Source organism: Lepisma saccharinum, chromosome 8 (genome assembly GCF_977018435.1).
Source record: "Lepisma saccharinum chromosome 8, izLepSacc3.1, whole genome shotgun sequence".
Taxonomy (NCBI): Eukaryota; Metazoa; Arthropoda; class Insecta; order Zygentoma; family Lepismatidae; genus Lepisma; species Lepisma saccharinum.
The window spans coordinates 17,653,348-17,674,834 of NC_139236.1; the positions used below are offsets into that span (position 1 = coordinate 17,653,348).

The 21,487-nt window shown below is 39.0% G+C and overlaps 3 protein-coding genes across 3 annotated transcripts; all 3 read right to left on the bottom strand.

Annotated features, from left to right (window-relative positions):
* Positions 1 to 7,219: 7,219 nt before the first annotated feature.
* Positions 7,220 to 7,885, bottom strand: LOC145991683 (uncharacterized). The gene has a single exon (XM_083127745.1). It carries the CDS (start codon positions 7,883 to 7,885, stop codon positions 7,220 to 7,222), a length of 666 nt encoding a protein of 221 aa, XP_082983871.1.
* Positions 7,886 to 7,893: 8 nt separating this feature from the next.
* LOC145991685 (uncharacterized) lies at positions 7,894 to 8,895 on the bottom strand. Its single transcript, XM_083127746.1, has one exon. It carries the CDS (start codon positions 8,893 to 8,895, stop codon positions 7,894 to 7,896), a length of 1,002 nt encoding a protein of 333 aa, XP_082983872.1.
* Positions 8,896 to 9,072: 177 nt separating this feature from the next.
* LOC145991686 (uncharacterized) lies at positions 9,073 to 12,269 on the bottom strand. The gene is made up of 3 exons (XM_083127747.1): positions 12,165 to 12,269; positions 11,751 to 12,009; positions 9,073 to 11,024 (listed from the first exon to the last, which is right to left on the bottom strand). Exons 1-3 carry the CDS (start codon positions 12,267 to 12,269, stop codon positions 9,073 to 9,075), a joined length of 2,316 nt encoding a protein of 771 aa, XP_082983873.1.
* Positions 12,270 to 21,487: the final 9,218 nt, after the last annotated feature.

Sequence of the window (21,487 nt, forward strand, 5' to 3'; positions counted from 1 at the left end):
ACACACTCACATGCTGATATTGCACCCTTTGACGTCGACGAGGTATACCAGCACCTGCTTTCCCGTTTCCACTTCGTTTGACGGCTCTTCACTGACTGAGCTTGGCGTAACACTGACCCTTCCGGTTACACAAGACAGGGCGCTGCTGGACCTACATGCACGCCATCTCTCTGCAATCCTAATCACTTATTGCTGGTACACTGTTCTACACATCCTCCGAGTTTGGATTAATTTGGGCCATTATTTCTGGGTGTTGCAATTTTCACAAACAGCAGTGTATATACCATTCAATAAAAAAACAAATTAGTATCAAATAATACGTCTTCCACTTCTTACATAGCAACGAGTGCTTCTCCGATGGCGTAGTGGTAAAGCCATCGCCTTGTAATCAAAGAGTCCCTGGTTCAATACCCGGTGGAGGCACAAGTAGTTCAGATCTCACTTTAAACTGTAGGTCTACTCACGATTAGCCTATACGTGCATAAAGTGAACTTAAAAAAACCAAAACCCACAGTAATATAATTTAGACTTGTTTCCATATTAAAAACACTAAGTTGCTGACCAAGGCAGTTTATTAACATATAAAAACAAAAGTAACGTTTCAACCCTGTATCAGGTCTTCCTCTGACGAGGAACTAAACTAAAAAAATGTTCAAGGTTGAAACGTTACTTGTTAAGTGTTTTTATATCTTAATAAACTGCCTTGGTCAGCAACTTAGTGTTTTCAAAACCCACACTCAATATTACATTTGAAAATTATTAGACAGGAAAATTCAGTAGTTGCATTTTTATTGCTTATCTAAACGGATAAGTAAGTAAATGACATTTCAGTGAAAATATTTGAACATTTAGGGGCACTTCTGTAAGCCAGCCACGGCGCCCCAGGGAACCATTGCCTTAAGGGCTTAGGGGGAAATTTGCACATGAGGGAAGTAGAGGACGAAGTTGCTGAATTCGCTACGGTATATCTCTAGCTAGAGATCTGCAAATATTCATCCTTCTTCCTCACGCTGCTCCCAGTCCGTCGCCAATACAGGCTAAGTAAGTGACAGGATCTTCAACTAGGTTATTCTTCTGTTTTATTCTATTCCTTTTAATTTACAATCAAGTCTAAAATGATCAAATCGATTTCAAGTAAACTTTAACCAATAAAGTGGAAAAAAACATTGGAAAGTTTGTTTCAACAAGTTGATCACGCGACCTTCTTCCTCATAGCCCCATGTGCGAACAGGTGTGTGTGTGTGTGTGTGTGTGTGCTTTTGTGTGTTTAAAGCCAAAACTCATATTGACCCGTAAATATGGCATCACATGAAATAGAATATGTTGCCCTTCAGAACATAACCTTGATATTAACCTTCCCTTCTTTGTAAAATGTTATGCGGTCGGGCGCCCATGATTTACTTCATTATTATAATTAACTATATCCACAGGTTATGAAACGTTAACATTATAAGGCAAAAAGTCAAAGCCATGAATAATCATTATCCTTAGTATCACACTATAAAAACAATAAATTTGCATTAGTGTAGAGAATGTGCGTTATATTATATTAAATATGCAACAAAACAATATTACGTGACTTCTTTGCTTATCTGGTTACATACCGAAAAATACACAATTTGTATTGACGATAGTCTCTAAAACACAAATAATTAAAATATAAATGAAATTTGTTGTATCTACAGTAGTGCCAAATATAACTATAAGGTATGCTTGCTTGAGGGATTGGTAGATATATTCATTCTATTGTATATTCTGGAGAGGTAGTCGATTTCTTCACATAAAAGACATGTGGATATGAAAAGTAGAAGTTTCCTCGTCTGCAAGTTTTGAAGATGGTAGAGAATAGAGCAGGATATTCTATAAATTGACATTTCCTCAATATGAATAAACTAGATGTGAGCAAGTGAAAAGGCATGAATGCAAGAACAGGCCATGAGACCAAAACACAATCTGCTCAAAGCATTTCCATTCTGATTCTATACTACAGAATGACGAAAATCGAAAACCAAGTGTCCTCGTCGAAACAACACAACCAGGTACGTATCCAGGCTTAGGGGGCTCGAGCCCCCCCCCCCCCCCCCGAAAGTTTTCGGTTTACACTAGATAAAATGAGATTTTTTGTTTCTTGTGGTGTCAAATAAAATAATGTGACCTTAATTTAAGGAGAGAAATAATTATCGAGGCAAGATTGAGAATGTTCTATAACCCTATTATTATTAATATTTGGTATCCAAGGTGGGCATCAGGGACTCAAGGGCCCCCCCCCCCCATTTTTCAGGATATTTTTCTGTTTACAATATATAAAAGGTTTTTGGCTTCTTGAATAATGTGATGATAATTTCAGATCGAGACAAGACTCCATGTTCTATAGCCCTGTTATTGTTAATAGCGCGTATCCAAGGTGAGGATCAGGTAGCTCGAGGACACCCACCAGAATTGTTTTCAGTTTACACTACATAAAATTAGGTTTTTGTCTTCTTGAATAATGTGACGATAATTTAAGGGGAGAAATACTTATCAAGGCAAGACGGAGAATGTTCTATAATCCTGTTGTTGATAATATTGCACGTAAACTTTTCTTGCTCTTTCGGTGTTGTTGCAGCGAACTTGAGCAATGTGTAGATACTTGTCAGCATTTGAAAGCTGCACAACAAAGGTAGCGCCACACGTAGGGCGATTCGTTGTAATTTTTGATCTGTGTAAGGCGCGAGAGGGAACGTTCATGAATAAGAGAAGGAGTCGAACTACTGGCAATATTTACGAATCGTTCTAGAATATAATGAGGATATAATAAGCGACTTCAATTTCCCGGGTTGATCTGTACAACAGAATCGGTTAATGAGACTTCAGAGGTAAGTGTGACAACTCATATAGTTGATTAGTGATCGGTCAGTGTCGATTGGTTGCTTTGTAAGATCTAGTGATTCGAAAAATGAAAGGGACTAAATATCATAAAGTAACAAAGTCTACTACTAGTAGGGTCCAAAGCTGAAGACATTTACGACAGCAGAACTTCCGGAGCATCAGTGTAGTGCTACGAGTAGTTCGGGTCGAGGGCCGAAGATATCGAAGGTCTCTCTCTAAAGTGAATATTTCAGTAGTAGCGGGTATTAGAGCGGTTTGTTAGAAAAGAAATAAGCTGCACAGGTGATGATTTAGTTGTGCCAGGACCAAATTTCGTGTATGCAGTTCGAGAATTTCATGGCATAAAAAAAATACTTTTGTTTAAGCCTACTGGGTTCGACACACACTCAACAGACAATTTCGAACAACTGCGAGTGATTAGGCCTGAATATGAACCATTTGGTGGGTTTCGAATTTTATAAGAGCTGCAAACATGGGAGGACAAGCCACATTAGTGGTGTTCAGGCTCGAATCAGAGTGAAATATTCGAGAACTGTTAGCGTCCAGTTCGCAGCCCACAGTTTGAATTTCGTGTTGTCGAGTTAATTCTGCATCCCGTGCATGTGTATCAGCTTCGTAAAAACACTTCTGGTACTACATAGATGTTTTGATGCCTGATGAGAAAAATGGAAAAACACACATACTGAGATGGTTCCGTTACAGCATGGAAACAGAGGAGTTGAGTGGTAGAAAGTGTTCCGATTTCACGTTCTGATGAAAATGACACCCTTAAACAGTGGCGACTATTTAGGGAATAGTTGCTCCCCATTTTTTGCCTGCACACTATCACACTATCACACTATGGCCTCTTAATGCTAAGCCTCGTCTACCGAGAGAAAGTAAACTTTCCTTGAACCCCCCCTTCCCCGTTTTGGCACCCAATTGTCACCACTGGCCTTAAACATACAATTGTGAGGTTCTATCTATACCCCTTTAAAAAACGGTGTTCAGCCCCCCCCCCCCCCCCGAAAGGAATTCCTGGATACGTGCCTGAACACAATAAAATATTTATAATATTCCAGTACATTGTCGCAACAATACATATTTTTATATACTTTACAATGTTCTTTTTTTACGTAGGTCCTTAACAGTGTTTCTTTTAACACAGATACATTGATTATTCAACAAGAAATGTGAAACATTATTACGGTATGTACCAAAATTGATTCCATATTTCTGCAAGCATTTGTCTTCTAGAAATATCTTTAATAGTCTTTATGTGAATGATTATTTGGTACTATAAAGTGCAGTTAGAAAGTCAACATTTAAAAGAAATTGCAATTGTAAGGAACTTTAAAGCAATAAATGTGGTATTCCATTTAAGAACTAAGAATTAGCACTTCTAATTCTTTTTACTTGTCTAGCATATCTTATTATTGCATTCAACAATGGTATTTCTTTCATTGCAGATAATACAAGATCAAGGTGTAGTGTGGTGTTCAAAGTAAATAATCGAGACGTTACAGATGAAATGTGTTAATTTTGTATATCTTCTAAGTGTAATACAAGCAGTATTTGTTTTCAAGTTTTAGTTATTTGCTTTAAGTTGAGGCATATCATAAAGTATTATTTATCTTTTGAATTCATTTTCTTTTCCCGGAAATGTCCATAAAGTATGTAAATTTGATAAGTGCTTTTCCTATGAAGGATATTGTCATACGTTAAATGAAGACCACCACATGATTGAACGATGTTACAGATATACGTAGAGAAATTACCAAAATTCATCACGTCAGTAATCTTCCAGTTATGTACATCAACGTTAGAGATTAAATCACCAAAATTATTATATAATTCGATCACCCTCCCCATTCTTGTACGAACGTAAATAGAAAATGTAGATAAACTATAAAAAATATTTTAAATCACATTATTTATTATAGTATCGAGGTTCAATAATTTGTCCCCCTATAAATAATTCTTATAACCCAGCAGCAAGGGTCATTATATAACCCACCGGGCAATCCTGTGACGACTACTCACATATCTCAATACAATGAAACTTTAGCACTGTTAAATATTCAAGCTACTTTCTTTTTCACTTTGCATCATTGGACAGAATCCGTTCTATACAAACTCTAGCTTGTTACAAAGGTGTGGTTTCCGACGTTTTCTGACTTCTCCGAGTATGCCTAATCTTGTATTTTGTTTCTCGCAATGGCTTATCAAAACAATACTATGGTATTTATGGCATACAGATTTCCGTGAACCTAAGCGAAAGTTGTATGTCCAAGAGGACCAGCGATCGTTTGTTGTCTTTGTACTATTATTTGGTCCTTAAACGAAGTAAGACTGAGTCTGGCAGTCTTGAGTGTAGTTTTAAACCATTTATAGGTTATGAGAGATTTTTCTATTACCTAATTATCGAGCAAGATTGAGAGTTTCAGATAAGTAAGTCTCGGTCTCGTCTCGATTTTAAGGAGGTATTACTGGCCTTTCTTGACAAGTTTCGAAGGATCCAACCTAGTTCTCGTCTCAAGTTTCACTGGGCTGTCTCAGTCTTGTTCTAGTCTCGACATTCGTGCCGTCTTGATATCACTGACATTATTATGTGTAACATACATAATCTGAGTAAAATTCAAGCACTCTTAATATTTGCTCGGAGGGGAAAAAATATGGATTTGGGAGGATCCGGACTACTTAACCCTCCCTATGGATACGCCATTACTTCGAGTGATTTTGTATTCGGTGTCTTCCTCGAAACAGAATGGCATAGGCACCAAGAAATTGACAGAGGAAAAAGTATTTAAAAAGACTAAACAAGAAGTCACAATGTGGAATAAAACTTTGTTTAAACCAAAATACCTGAAAAACGGAAAGCACATCATTACTTTAGCCATGCTTTTACGCATGTTGTACAGTGACTCAAAAAAGTATTCAACCCACCAAAGGCCTCTCATGGAAACATGTACAACAAGCAGAAAAGGAACGAAGATGGAAGTGCATGTGCACAGAAGTTTAGTGCATACTATTGAGATACAAACTACACACTAGTTGATGACAGAAACAGTACCGAAAAACAAAAGACAAGATGTGTAATTGGAGCTCGAAAAAAGTATTCAACTGTAATACTTACGGTATACAATATTAGGTGTGCGTGACATCCATAATACCTGCTTGGGCCCCCTTTCCTCTTGATGATTTCTTGCAGCCGTTGTGGGACTGATTTCACCAAGGTATCTGTTGTATGTAGGCTAATCTGCCCCCATACGTCCAACAAAACGTGCTTGAGGTCGTTTTGTTGAATATGTGGTGTTCTTGGATTCTTTCTTCGAAAATATGCCATACATTCTCGATAGGATTAATGTCTTGCGATTGTGGAGCTGTTTGCATCCAGCGTGGGGGTGTTGTACGATAACCAGAGCTTGGTGTTGAGGGCAGAATGTTTCGGGTCATTGTCCTGGCTGAACATGTAGCCACCAGTAAGCCCCATAATGATCACCGAGTTGGATAGGTGGACCTTCAAAATGTTGATGTAACGTGTGTGGTCCATTGTACCATCAATGAAACACAAATCCCCAACATCATTGGCACTCTTACAGCCCCACACCATTACCCACCCCCCACCGTATGTTGTTGTAGCTGTGAAATTGTTCTCATCTAGTTCACTGATCTTAGATCCGGTATTTTTGGACCTGGATCCGGATCCGTAATTTTCAGATCCGGATCCAGATCTGGAACTTTCGGATCTGGATCTGGATTCCAAACGGATCCGGATCCGTTTGGCCATTCCTAGTTTGTATCTCAATAGTATGCACTAAACTTCTGTGCACATGAACTTCCATCTTCGTTCCTTTTCTGCTTGTTGTACATGTTTCCATGTGTTCGCGCCCGTCATCCAACAAGAAACACTTTTCTTGTTTCGGCCGCTGTTTGTAGCATTTCCAGGAAGGTAATGGTGCTGTAGGTAGACTAATACACATAAACGAAACACTCAATTACATCGACATGATGTATTTGTCGCAAAATATACATTATTTGCAGCCAACCTGCCATACATCTCTCACATCGTCGCTTCTCTCCTCACAGACTCTTCACTCTCTCACTTTCAGGAGGCACTAGTGTCCAGAGAATAATGTGACGGCCATCTTGGCTCCAAAAATACAAGGTACGGAACATACCGCCCACCTTGAAATGATTAATTTCAACACTTTACGAAGTACATACATAGAACACAGTTTTGATGAACAAATGTAAATTGAATACAATTTTCCCAAAATTTGCTACTGAAAATGACAACACAAAATTAAAAAGAAATTGAACAAACTAATGATTGCCTTTTATGCATAAATTTGAAAGTTTAAGTTCTTTCTCATCGGTGTTCAACTTCACTCACTGGTAAAAGTGACAGCTTCACTGCTGGCCTCTTGTAGGTTCCTTCACTGGTTCTCACTGTTGCTGCTCTAACCAATCCATCTTCACCTGGATGAACGTTGATTACTCTGCCAAGTTTCCACTTTTGAGGTGCAAGTTGATCATCTCTGACCACAACCAAGTCATCGGCCTGTAGATTCCGTTGCTCCCTTCTCCACTTAGGACGTTGTTGTAACTGAGAAAGATAATCCCTACACCATCTGCGCAAGAAATGCTGTGTCAGCCTTTGCACGAGCTGCCACTTCGACAGTCTGTTTACTTTTATTGTAGCAAAGTCCCTATCTGGAGTAGCTATCAATGCATCTCCTATTAAGAAATAGCCTGGCATAAGTGACTGCATGTCATTGGGATCACTGGATAGAGCAGTTAACGGTCTGGAATTCAAACATGCTTCTATTTGTGTTAATACTGTATACAATTCCTCAAAGGTAAGTAGGGCATTCCCCACAACTCTTTTGAGGTGGTATTTAACTGATTTGACACCACTCTCCCACAAACCTCCTGCATGAGGATTACGAGGAACATTAAAATGCCACTGGATGCCTAAGCTGCTTAGAGCACTTGAAATAGCTTCATTGTGCTTTGGTTGTCTTGCCAATCTCATGAATTCCTTTAACTCTCTATTAGCGCCAACAAACGTTGTCCCACAATCACTGTAAATATTACTGGGTTTTCACGACGAGATACAAATCTCCGAAGTGCAGCCAAAAACGTCTCTGTAGCACCACTCCTCACAAATAAGGCAATATAACCCTTATACTGCTTACGAGAGCATCCAACCATTTCCTTCAACAGTATGGGCCCTGCATAATCCACACCACAGTTTATAAATGGACGAGAAGGATTGATCCTAGATTCTGGTAAGCTACCCATTAATTGTTCCCCTGCTTGTGTACAAAAGCGATGACAAGTTACACATTTCTTCACAATGTTACGCACTGTATCTCGCCCTCTCAGTATCCAGAATGTTCGTTGCAATGAGGACAACACTAACTGAGGACCAGCATGCAGATTAAGTAAATGTTCATTTTTAATTAATAAGTGAGTCAATTTGTGCTTTGCAGGTAGCAACATTGGATGTTTATGGTCCACTGTTATTCTTGCTTTGTGTAGCCTCCCTCCAACACGAATGACACCTGCCTCATCAACAAAGGGAGCCAAACACAATAACCTGCTTTTTGTTGGCAGAGGAATTTTAGCTTGTAAACAATGTAATTCTGCTGAGAATTCACTTTTCTGAGCTTGTTTTACAAGAGAGGTCGTTGCTGTCATAAGCTCTTTAGTTGTCAATACTCCTTGCCTTCTCTGATTCATTGACTGACGAGCTTTGAACACAAATCGTTGGATCCATGCCATTATTCTCTGCATTTTAGAAAAGCTTGAATATCTACTGATCAGATCTTCTTCTACTGTAACGTACATAACTGTAATGGCAATCTTCTTATCTTCTTTTGTAACTTCTTCCAAAATTTCGTTGCTTGTCTCATGATGATCAAATGTTGCCAATGAAGTTGCTCGTAAGAACTCTGGTCCCACCCACCATAACTCACACTGAGCTAAGGCTGAAGCACTGATACCTCTTGTAGCAAGATCTGCAGGATTTGATTTTCCCATGATGTGAGACCATTGTTCACGACGAAGACTCTCCTGCACTTCTGCCACTCGATTTGCTACAAATGTTTTCCACCTGCTTGGTGTTGAGGATAACCAAGCAAGCACAATGGTTGAATCAGTCCACACACATGCATCTTCCAATTTGTAGGATAGTGCATTGGAGATTACTACGAGCAATCATGTCAATAAAACTGCCGCTAATAGTTCTAGCCTTGGTAGAGACATTTGCTTGATTGGGGCCACCTTAGTCTTTGCTCCAACCAACCTCACTTCAACATGACCATCGACATAAACTGAGCGAAGGTACACTACTGCACAGTATGCTTGTTGTGAGGCATCACAGAAACCCACTAATTGACAAGCTATAGCATTTGCAGATACAATAGCACGTTTGATTTGTAATTGTTGCAGTACAGGAAGTTCACTACAAAAATGTAGCCACAGTTCGCATGTTTCCACGGATAATGCCTCATCCCAGCCCAACTTTTCTTTCCACAATTCTTGAATAAGTATTTTTGCTTGTATGACTGTTGGGGCTAAGAAACCAAGAGGATCAAACAATTTTGTAATGTCAGATAACAATAGTATTTTCGTCAATGTATGACGTTTTGGTGGTAAAGTCACAAGAAAAGTGAAGTGGTCAGCACCAGGATGCCACCTTAGACCTAACGTTTTCACAAGTTCACTGCAATGGATATCTAAAGGCACATTAGTTTCTCTGAACTCTACAGGTACTGCTGTCAACACTTGTGGCTCACTAGAGGACCATTTACGTAACTCAAAACCACCCTTTGCTAGTAACTGTATCAATTGTGACTGCAATTCGATAGCTTCTTCCACATTGCTGGCACCAGATACCAAATCGTCAACATAAAAATCATTTAATAACACTGGCGCTGCTAATGGAAATGCATTCATTTCATCAATAGCTAATTGTTGAAGACACTTTGTTGCAAGATAAGGTGCACTGGATGTCCCATACGTCACCGTGAGTAGCCTATAGTCCCTTATCAATTCTTTAGGATTGTCTCGCCACACTATTCGCTGAAAGTCTGTATCTGATGGATGAATCAATATTTGTCTATACATTTTGGAAATGTCTGCACACAAAGGAATTTGATGTTTCCTAAACCTGAGTAACAATGGAAAGATATCACCTTGCAATTTTGGCCCAACTTGAAGCTTATCGTTGAGACTAATCCCTGTTGAAGTCACTGAACTGGCATCAAAAACTACACGAAGAGGTGTACTGGTGGAACTTGGATTGATTACAGCATGATGCGGTAAATAGAAACTATCACATGGTTTCTTTTTCACTTCACTTGCAGGAACAGGCTCCATATGTCCCAAGTCTAAATATTCATGCATGAATTCTGAGTAATTCTGATGAAAAACAGGAGACCTTGTAAACTTCCGTTCCATTTGCTGTAATCTCGCCACAGCTGTTTCACGAGAGTATCCTAAGGGAGGGCTGTCTTCCTTGAATGGAAAGCTCACACTGAACTTATTGTTTTCTCGAACATGAGTCACCGAAAAGTGCTCTTCACATTGTATCTCCTCTAATGTCAGATGCATTTGTCTTGGGACCTCCTCTACCTCCCAGAACTGGCGAAGTGCACTATCAAGACTACAAGATGCATGAACAGATGCTACTGCCCTTACGTTGGGAAAGTCCACACTGCCACAAAGAATCCAACCAAGAACAGTACGTAGTGCAATAGGTGTTCCCTTTGGCCCAACACGTTTGCCACTTTGCATAAGAAAGGGAAACAAATCTGCTCCAAGTAAAATGTCCACCGGTTCCATCACATAAAACCTTGGATCTGCCAACTTCAGTCCTTGAATATGTGTCCACTTCCTGAAGTCTGGTAAAGGTTCCCTGGGAATATTTCCTGTTATTTTAGGAAGTACGATTGCCCTTGTGGTGAATGTTTTCCTTCTGCTACTGGGTTGGAATTGTAGCTTCACTACTGCACTGCCTACACCTACACCCGTTGCTGTAATCCCATTCACAGTGATGTCTGCCTTATGCTGATGTAAACCTAACGTTTGCAGCGTGAGGTCACAAAGGAAGTCTCTGAGGCACAGTCTAGGAGCGCACGAATTGGTTGATAAACACCATCTCTTCCCTGCACATAAACAACTGCAGTGGATAGCAACACTGGCTTTAGTTCCTTGTCTCCTTCTTCAGCAACATGAGAAGAAACTTCTTGGGGGGAAGTTGTTGTTTCACTAGATTCATTCTGCTTATAATAGTGTAACAACGTATGATGCTTTTATTGCAAACGCGGCACGGCCCCGAGTCGCATACCGATGCCCTATGATGACTTTGAATGCAATTATAACACAAACCCTTTTCTCTAACAAATCTCATTCTGTCCATTACCGAAAGGCTTTTGAAGTCTTTACTTGTGTAGCGCATGATGCAGTTTACATTTTTCACAGGTATCATCCGACACTGCATGATACACACCCTTGAACTGGGAGCTATTGTGAGTCGACTGCTTCAATCTCTGAGCACTGAGATTTGAAGCTGATAATGCACGAGAACGCTGATCAAGAAAGTCACTCAACTCCTGAAACGTAGGCAACTCGGTTGTCTTTAATGAAAGTTCCCATTGTTGTCTAGTATCACTGTCCATTCTTTCTGTCACATGAAATACTAGGATGGGATCCCAATGTTCTATGGGAATGTCCATCACTTTCAACACGCGAAGACACTCGGTAGTTGTGCCTAGCAGGCTACGTAAGGCTGCTGCAGATTCACGTTGCACTTTGGGTTGCGTGACTAAACGCTTGATTGTGTCCATAACAATTTCCCCGTTTGTTTTGATAACTCAAATTTAGAATGTTACACGCCTCTGCATAGTTATCATCAGTCACCGACATGGACTGGATAAGCAATGCAGGTTGCCCCTTTAACGAAGCTTTCAAATACTGTAGCTTTTGCACACTGGATAACTGTTTGTTTTTGTCCACCGACGCGATAAACAAATCACGGAAAGAAAGCCACTCTTGTAATTGTCCCGTGAACACAGGCAGCGTGAGCTTTGGGAGTCGCACTTCACTTGTTCGTGCTTCTGTCGATGACGTCACCGTAGCTTGAGTCTGTTGCTGCAACGAACAAAGCCTGCACATGGTTGCATCCAAACGATCTTGAATACAACCGATTTCACAGTCATAACTCTCAAAAGTTGCATCATCACACGCACTAGCCAGTCTAATAATAACTGTTTACAATTGTTCGTTAATTGTTTGGCTTTGTTTACCGATAACGCGATTGTCACATTGTCCAGTAAACCTGCGTTCACTTTATTCTCAAGGCGAGTAACTTCTCGCTTGAGCACAGTCTTTGCTGCCGATATGGCTTCCATGTTTATTGAGTCGCGCACGGATTGTTGTTGTCCAAACTACAATGCACGCACGAAACACTTCCTGGCACTACAAAAGGTGCACTGAAATAGGTTACCCGTAGCAAACCGTATGTCAATGTATTTATTCACAGTTCACAAATGCACGCTAGCACAAAAGTTCAACACAACACAACGAATGCTGATCGCAGGCAACATCCGGCACAAGGAGGACCATGTTCGCAAACGTCATCCAACAAGAAACACTTTTCTTGTTTCGGCCGCTGTTTGTAGCATTTCCAGGAAGGTAATGGTGCTGTAGGTAGACTAATACACATAAACGAAACACTCAATTACATCGACATGATGTATTTGTCGCAAAATATACATTATTTGCAGCCAACCTGCCGTACATCTCTCACATCATTGCTTCTCTCCTCACACTCTTCACTCTCTCACTTTCAGGAGGCACTAGTGTCCAGAGAATAACGTGGTGGCCATCTTGGCTCCAAAAATACAAGGTACGGAACACCATGGGAGGCCTGTGGTGAGTTGAATACTTTTTTGAGTCACTGTAGCTAAAACACAATCGAAAAAGCACTTCCGAACTCCTCATGAAATTGGCAGCGGCAGCTCGAACAGGTGCGGCACCTGTATTGGTCTATCAAGGTAAGGTGTGGGGTCTGCAGAAGCAGGACTCATGCACTAATACGAAGACCAACATGTAGACCAGCGAAGCCAAGCAGAAACTCACAGCATTACGTGTTGCTTTGTTGGTGTTTAGGCGAATGGAGGGAGGTGGGAGGGTGGGGGAGAAGTCGAGGTTGAGTAACCTAATGCAGTTTTTGTAACTCACTTTCGTTGCACTTTACTTTGATTTCTATTACATTTTACTGAAAATTTATTGCAAAATTGTATGCAGATCCACACGCGGTACTAATTTGTTTATTCGTTAGAGCTATATAAGATTTCAATAACAAATGAAAATTAAATATATCATATATTATACATATCTCCTATTTCTTATCTAGCAAACAAATTAACGAAGCTCCATTTGTTAATAACTAGGGCTTGGAAGTTAAGGAAAAATCCTTTTTTTTTCCCCTAGTGTCCGAAAACGAGCCCCAACATAATATATGTTCATTTTGGGTTATTGTAGGCAGGTTTTATTTGTCCTTTTTTGCCTTTTTCGGCATTTTCGTTAATCCAGCTTAACAATAGTGTTGACTGTGTTTGACAATGGAAGCATACACACAAATTATTCGATACCAATTATATGAAAACTATAATACACTTACTTATGCATGATATGAGAAAATATATTGCATTTTGCTTGTAATGAGAAAATACAAACAGTTATGGTTCATATAATTTTTGTGTGTTTAGATAAACATCGACCAATCCTTCATATGTCCTTCTGGAAATTGAAATATGGTTATTAAAAAAGAAAGGAAATATTGACTCTGAGGCCGGTAGCTCAAAGTGTATGTTGTCATGAAACAGAAATCAAAATATGAAATTGAAAATGAACGGAAAAGTGTCTCAGAATGGCAACTGGAAAGGGGAAGGGGGAGGTTTAACGCCCAATATTTGAGATAAATTTACAACTTTCTGGAAAACACATGTTCGTAACAATTGGGTCAATCTTAGTCTGCACCGTTGTATAAAATCACAACTTGGGTATCTGAATCTAAATAAATGACCAATATTAGTTACAAGTACAGCGCCTTGAATAATGTAGTGTGGAAAACGACCCAAGAAACTGGTTCCCCAGACGGGTGAGAACATAGATGGCAGTGCGATCAGTGTCGGTGCTAATTTTCTTATGAAAGTATTGCGGCTTTGTTAGTTTTTAGAATATATTATGTAGATTTGTTTGTCTTGAAAGGTGGCACGTGAATTGATGGAAACAATTGATGGATGCAGCCTTTCGAACCATAGGGACACAAGCTCTGACTGCACAGTTTCCTCAAGGAGATTTTAGAACAAATCGACACGCGACAAACGATACGAGGATATCACACCAAAGCGACACGGGTCCTTCGGTCCAAAGAAACTTTCATACTGAAGCGAGATGCGACAGATGTTGCTTGGAAACGAGCCAATCAAGAGCAACATTTCACATTGTAAAGGCATGACGGGCAGCACAGACCAGCGTTCGGTTGGTGAAATCCTCAAGCGATAAGTGTCACGTGCCGCTTTGATGCGCAATATCCCTAAAGCACGACATTCATTGCATCGTGCATGAGCGAACAACAAATCACGGCAACACGTTGTAAGCTATTGAGGAAATGGTCCAGTTTGAGCGACACACAAGCGACACGTGTGGCTTATCGTGTCGTCTAGATCTGTTGTTCGCACAATTAGCAGCAAACGTTTGCTAATAGACTGAAGTCCCGCTTCAAGGCTGTCGCTTGTCACTTAGTTGGGAACTCCCCCTGTAGCGGGTCGCTTTGGTCTGAGCACCCTTCCTTTAAGGAGATTTCCGACCGAAAAAAAAAAAACCAAAAAAAAACAAGTTGCATGAGAATACGACACATGAACATGTAGTTTGCTGTTTCGACCCTAATGCGCAATGAATGCTATTTTACAGTCTGGAAGTGTCTGTGTCCCTAGTCACATCAGTGTAAACATCCTGTGTCGCTTGTCCCATTGGTCTGAAAGTTTCCTTACACTCATATCGATGGCACTCCCCTTGTCGTTTCATGTAATCATCATTATCATCATTGCCGCGATTAGTGTAAAGCGGAAGAAAATAAACAGTAAATACGAGGGTCACTATTTACATTTTGGGCCTTGGCAATACTGATTGAAGTTGGGCACGATTTGACGTTTGCACGGAATCGTCTGGCATTATTGACCATAACGTACTTCAAATGTTTTGTCAATAGTTTCATTTGTGTTGTTTATGTTGCCTTGGAGATTGCACGACAACAATAAAATGGAATTAACTCTTGAACATTTTCGTACGATGATTTTTTACGATTTTCGACGTGGATTATCAAGACAAGAGTGCATCGATCAACTTACTTCCACATTTGGCGATGAAGCCCCATCCTTTGCCACTATGAAACGCTGGTATAACGAATTTAACCGTGGCCGCCATTCGCTCAACGACGAGATTCGCAAAGGTCGTCCAAAATCAGTTGTTGTTCAAGAAAACATTGATGCTGTGCAAAACCTAATACTGCAAGATCGTCATGTGACATACTGTGAGATTGAGGCAACCATAGGCATTAGTTCCACCAGCATATATAAAATATTACCTGATCATTTAGCTGTGAAAAAGGTATGTTCTCGTTGGATCCCACACAATTTGACAAAAACTCAAAAAGACGCTCGCGTCAATTGGTGCAAACAAATGCTCAATAAATACAATCGTGGTGCTTCAAAAGACGTATATAAGATTGTAACAGGTGACGAATCATGGATATATGCATACGAGCCGGAACGTAAAGAGCAGTCGACTGTATGGGTGTTTCAAGATGAACCCAACAAAAGTTGTTCGCGCTCGAAGCACATCGAAACAAATGGTCGCCTGTTTTTTCGGGAAAACTGGTCATGTGGCAACTGTGCCTTTAGAGGAACGTAGAACGATCAACTCTGAATGGTACACAACAATTTGTTTGCCAGAGGTCTTCGGTCAAATACGGAAAACAAACAAACGCCATCGGATCATTCTTCATCAAGACAATGCCAGCTGTCACACATCTCTTCTAACAACCGACTTTATTAACAGTCAAAAAATCGAATTGATGGGTCATCCGCCTTACAGTCCTGATTTGGCACCCAATGACTTCTTCTTGTTTCCGAATGTCAAGAATAAATTGCGTGGACAACGATTTTCGTTGGTGGAATACACCGTTGATAGGTTCAAAAACCATATTATGGAGGTGTCTCAAGAAGATTGGAAAAACTGCTTTGACAAATGGTTCGAACGAATGCAAAAGTGTATTGACCATAAAGGAGAATACTTCGAAAAACAATAAAGCAGTTTTCAATGCCAAATTCCTGTTTTTTCATTGTTAGGCTCAAAATATAAATAGTGACCCTCGTATAAAAAATATAAATGCTTCAGTGTGTATATCTTTAAAAGAAATGATGATAATAATTATGAACCTAATTCATACATAAAAATTTAGTTACAAAGAGCAGTCGATGCATATTTTTTCTCCCGCATTATTAACGAAAGTATAACGATAACAGGACGTGGTCGACTGTCTAGAATGTTCGTTAATATCTTCGCGACCACTGTACCAAATATCATAACAATTATCTCATTCATAGAAACGCTTCATGTAAAAGACTCAGACGTTGCAGGAAAACTCCATTTACTATCATTATAAGCAGACGAATACCATGCACAGAGACCAACACCAGCGCCTCTAGCGGTATCATTTTCGAGTGGAACCAGCCAGAGGGGCCAGAACTGTGCCGTTTTCCACACTACGTTATTCAAGGCGTTCTAGTTACAAGGTAGCATAAAGTGGCCACTTTATTATGAAATCAGCTTTTCCCTAACTCTGTGGTAATTTAATTTTCTCCTGACATTAGTATCGCGGAAAAATATTCTAAATTTTAGAATAATTAATATCAAGAGGTTTCTCTATGGCACAAATTTGCAATTAAAAGTATTAGAAAAACGTAGAAAACCTGGTGTCAATATGTTTCAGATAGATTTTACGAATATCGTTATTTATTTGGAGGTTAAAATTTAGCTGGGGTCGTTAATGATACCGAGATACTTTAAACGATTGCTCAAAGGTACACTGGCGTTATTAAGGGTAATTTCTATCCTGTTATCCGGGATTCCCTTACCGGTGTGAACATAGGCATGCGCAAACCCTCTGATTAGGGAAGCAAAAACCTTGATGAAAGTTCAGTCAGGAAAGAAATACACAATTTTATCTCACTGTTTCAGATTCATTGCATTTATGAGATTGCGTGTGTGTGTGTGTGTGTACATATATATAATAAATAAATTGTCTCTGAAATATTCCACGCTCAATTTCACCCAAACAACTGTGTTCATCCATTTAAGATAAAACTGTTTAGCAGGAAGAGTCTAAAGTGCTTAGCAGTTATAACATCTCTCTCCGGTAATTTACAATGCATTACAGAAAACAATAAAATTGTGAGCGAAGGGAGCAAGAAAATCTTTAGATCTAAAATTTTGCAAACTGAAAATAATATTGATTTAATACGGCACAAAAAATTTCATGGGGCGCCATGGCATTCTCTTTTACATTTTTTTTTAATTTTATTGCTGTCAGTTTGCCATTGTCAGTTGTGTTGTGTTCCTGTGATAAAATAACTTCATTGTTTCAACGTGATTTTATTTATCTCAATTCCTCATAATCTATAAATGGGAGTAAAATGTTTTCAGTTAGAAATCGCTTATTTACGAGTTACGATTATTCAGAATTTCTGGAAATTCAAGAACATAATATATTTTGGGAAGTACAATTCATTTAAGATTTAAATGCGAACCTAATTTACTGAAATAGCGGACGTAATACACCTTGGGTTTACACATTTACTTTGGATGCAATAATAATAATTAACTTATAATACGGTGGAGGCACATAGTGGTTCGGATTACAATTTAAACTGTAGATCCAGTCCCGATTAGCCTTACTGTGCATAAAGTGGACTTAAAACACCAAATCAACTAATCAATAATAATAATATACCATTATCATCTTCATATGCATTTATTATTGTTGTTGATATTAGTAGTAGCAGTAATCGTCCCTATTCATTTGTGTTTGCTGTTCCGGCTATTGCCTGAAATCACTTTACACACTCCCAATATTACTACAACTACTATTAAAATATGTCAATGGCCTGAGTACCCCTACAAGAATTTCTTTCGACATCTATGACTATGTACTACACATATGTATTCTTCCGATCGAGATAATGCATTGTAATTTTTGAATACCCATTTGTGCAAAGGCACGAAATATGCCTAATGTGCACAATGATCGTAATCATACGCATAGCAATAAGACATATCTGACCACAGACAAAAAAAACAATGCGACTTACGTTCATTTACCCGTCAACAAGCCTGTGTAGCGGAAACTGAAGAAATCGTAAGTTGCCGGTAACTTTTATGGAAAGTGCCTGCTTTTGTTCTTCCATTCTTCTTTAACTTGTCACCTGAAAGCAACCTGTATTTTATGTACGTTTTCATCTGAATTTAATCTTTACAATGGTGTAAGATACATATTACCATTTTCGTTAAAAACCCCTGTCATTAAGAACAAAAGGTATCCCTTGCGGTCCGTTTCCAATACTAACTGCATGGGGAAAGTGCGGACAGCGCGTTGTATATTGCCAGGTATACCGTTACTATGGCAACAGTGCCGGAAGTGACGTTCACTAGACCAGCGTATAGCTTTTGTGGACTATTCTCTCACTCCGAGGCTATGGAACAGTTAACATGGATTCAAAGTTTCCTAACAGTTGGTGACTTATTTACCTGATTGGTGCGTGTGTTGAGTGTAAATATGGTTGATTTTTCTTTCTCTGCAGAACCTGTATATAGATCTTTTTTTTGAATGATTTTGATATTGTAAGAAATGGTGTGCAAGTCTTAGGGTTTTGATTTGAATAAAATCATGATTATTACCAAGCAGCATTAAATAAAAAAAATTTAAAAAAAAATACAAACGGATGGGACTGCCTTTCATAAGAACTTGTTGAAGTGGGATTACATGTTTCTGTAGAGGGATATTTATTTTTATTGGTTAAGTTTTTATATGGTAATTTATGTAAAAATTATATATATTGGGATTTGAACAATTTACTGTTACTAGTCAGAAGGGTGTAATGTACTTGGTCATTAATGTGAAGATCAAAGAAAAGATGAACAGACATTGTTCTTATGAATTGGTGTTAATTAACTTCTGTTATTTATTCATGGCATTTAGTTTTCATTATACATAATAAAACCTTGTTAAGATTAGATCCTTTTTTGAATCGATTAAGAAATTATTCCTAGTAGAAAAAATAATGAAGCAAGTGAACATTGAGTAATTAAGATTATCTGTGTTCCTGTGGGCGTACACAAGATGTCGGAAAGGAGAACTAGACGATTCCCCAATTTTCTGACAAGTTGTGTTAACCCAGATTCCAGACATTCGATAATAGGGTTCTGTTCTCCTACCGCAGAACTTTATTTTCATTGGAACCTCAGTAAAGGTAAATAACGGGCATGCAGCATTGTAAGCATGGAAGTCTCTTTATTGACATTAATCGCTTCCCCTACTCTTGATAGTGACATCCGATAAATTAGGTTAGCATACTTTTAAACATGTAGTTGTCACAAATAGGAGTAGCTTTTGCAAATAAAACTATGTACTCATTACAATAAGTAATGGTAGCATAACATAGAAATAAGGAACTGTTATAAAGATGGCCACATAGCAATAAGAAGTACATGTTCACTACACACTGCAAAAGTGAATTGACCTTTTGTGTGGGAAAGATTAATAAAAATGGCAATAATTAAAATTGTTGTGTCTCGTCTTGGATTGTGCAAAGGCAACATGAAGAAAATATCCCAATTTCTTCTATGCTTACTAATTTTATATTGAGACATTTTTTGTTTTGTAAAATTCAAGACAAGATACATTTTAATTTTTTGATGAAAAAATTCTCTCGGGCTATCGACCAGGTCAATTTGATTTGCTACAGCCACAATAACTTTCATGATCCATAAGTGTGGAAAAAGCTATTTAAAATAAATCTGGATACAGAAACATAATTAAACATCTTGAAACAGTTAAGAGCTAGACCTTGTTAGGATGTGCTACTAACGTAAAAACTGCCTTGAAGTCTGCCATCTTGGAGACAATTTTATTTTCTTAACAGAAATATGGTTATATCATGGTAATATTTCCAGGTTATGTTTATTGAAATATGTACGTGGGTTGTAAATAAAGTAGTGGCAACACTGTCAGGAAAAGGTAATGACAACGTGCATGTGCTATCAGGTGGTGAGCAATGTCAGTTTGGGACCATGTCAATGTGTCGAGTGACAAAAGTGGTCGGTACAGCGAGTGCTGTGGTGTATGTACAACACTGAAATGAACACCATTTTCTGTACTGCTCTAAAACATGTTTTCAAAGGTAGAACAGCAATTGTGGATCAAAATCCAGGTTTGATCATGGCAAAAATGCACAAGAATGTGATCAAAACTTGCATGAAGCCTGAATCAACAATAACTTGTTTTACCTGATGGTTGCACAATGGTGACAATATCGGGAATCCAGCAATCTGCAATTTTCTCATGTTGAGGTTGTTCTCACGGACGCATCGCAACCTACTAAAGAAATGCACTTACGCATTATGCAACCATCAGATACGGCTAGGTATTGTTGCTACAGGCTTCATGCAAGTCTTGCTGACATTGCCGTGCATTTTTTCCACAGGCAACCTGGAGTTTGATCCACAATCACGGTTCTACCTTTGTAAACATGTTTTAGAGCAGTGCAGAAAATGGTGTTGGAATAGAAAAATATGTCAACAGGAAGAGGGCAGTTTGAAGATGCATTTCACCAGCGGAAAAGTCGAAACTTCCATTCGATTAGCCGTAACTTGATGTTGAATTTGATTCCCCATATGGAATACATGGGATTCAGAAAATTCTTATTCATTATATTTTTCAAACATCGTGTCCAGCTTAATAATCAACATAAAATGCTTCCACTTGCAACATAGAGAGAAATTCATCACTTGCAACATAGAGAGAAATTCATACTCTTGGATACACCCAGGTTTTTTTTTTTTAGTAGCAGTGCCCATTCGAGCGATATTGAAATAAATGCACCATTGGTGCGTAACTGTATCTCCTCCCCTTAACATTACATCAAAAATATATTACCACCTACATCCTCGTGCCACTAGACAATTTGGTGATCGTGCAGACAAGATCCTGTCATCACTTGGTGTTGATAGTGATCTGCGTGGCATTTCTGCACTTTTCATTGACATGTCCTTTAACTGTCCTCCCAAAGGCAGAAACACCAATGGTCGAAAACCAGCAGAGGTTTTTACAGTTTTGCATCCAGTACCCCAATTTTAACGTGTTTTATACTGGAACGGCTGAATTCCCGGCATCTGGTAGTGCAGCGCATCTTTCAATGACTATAGTCCTTATCTGACAGTGCTGATGCATGCTTCTGCTGGGAACCTACTCACGGGGGCCCAAAGAAGAACAAAGAAGCCGATG

Coding starts and splice junctions, on each gene's coding strand:
- LOC145991683 (XM_083127745.1), bottom strand. CDS start 7,885: ATGAGATTGGCAAGACAACCAAAGCACAATGAAGCTATTTCAAGTGCT.
- LOC145991686 (XM_083127747.1), bottom strand. CDS start 12,269: ATGGAAGCCATATCGGCAGCAAAGACTGTGCTCAAGCGAGAAGTTACT. Junction 12,010..12,164: donor ATGTGACAATCGCGTTATCG/GTAAACAAAGCC, acceptor TGTTCGTTGCAG/CAACAGACTCAAGCTACGGT. Junction 11,025..11,750: donor TGATAACTATGCAGAGGCGT/GTAACATTCTAA, acceptor GTTTATGTGCAG/GGAAGAGATGGTGTTTATCA.
- LOC145991685 (XM_083127746.1), bottom strand. CDS start 8,895: ATGGGAAAATCAAATCCTGCAGATCTTGCTACAAGAGGTATCAGTGCT.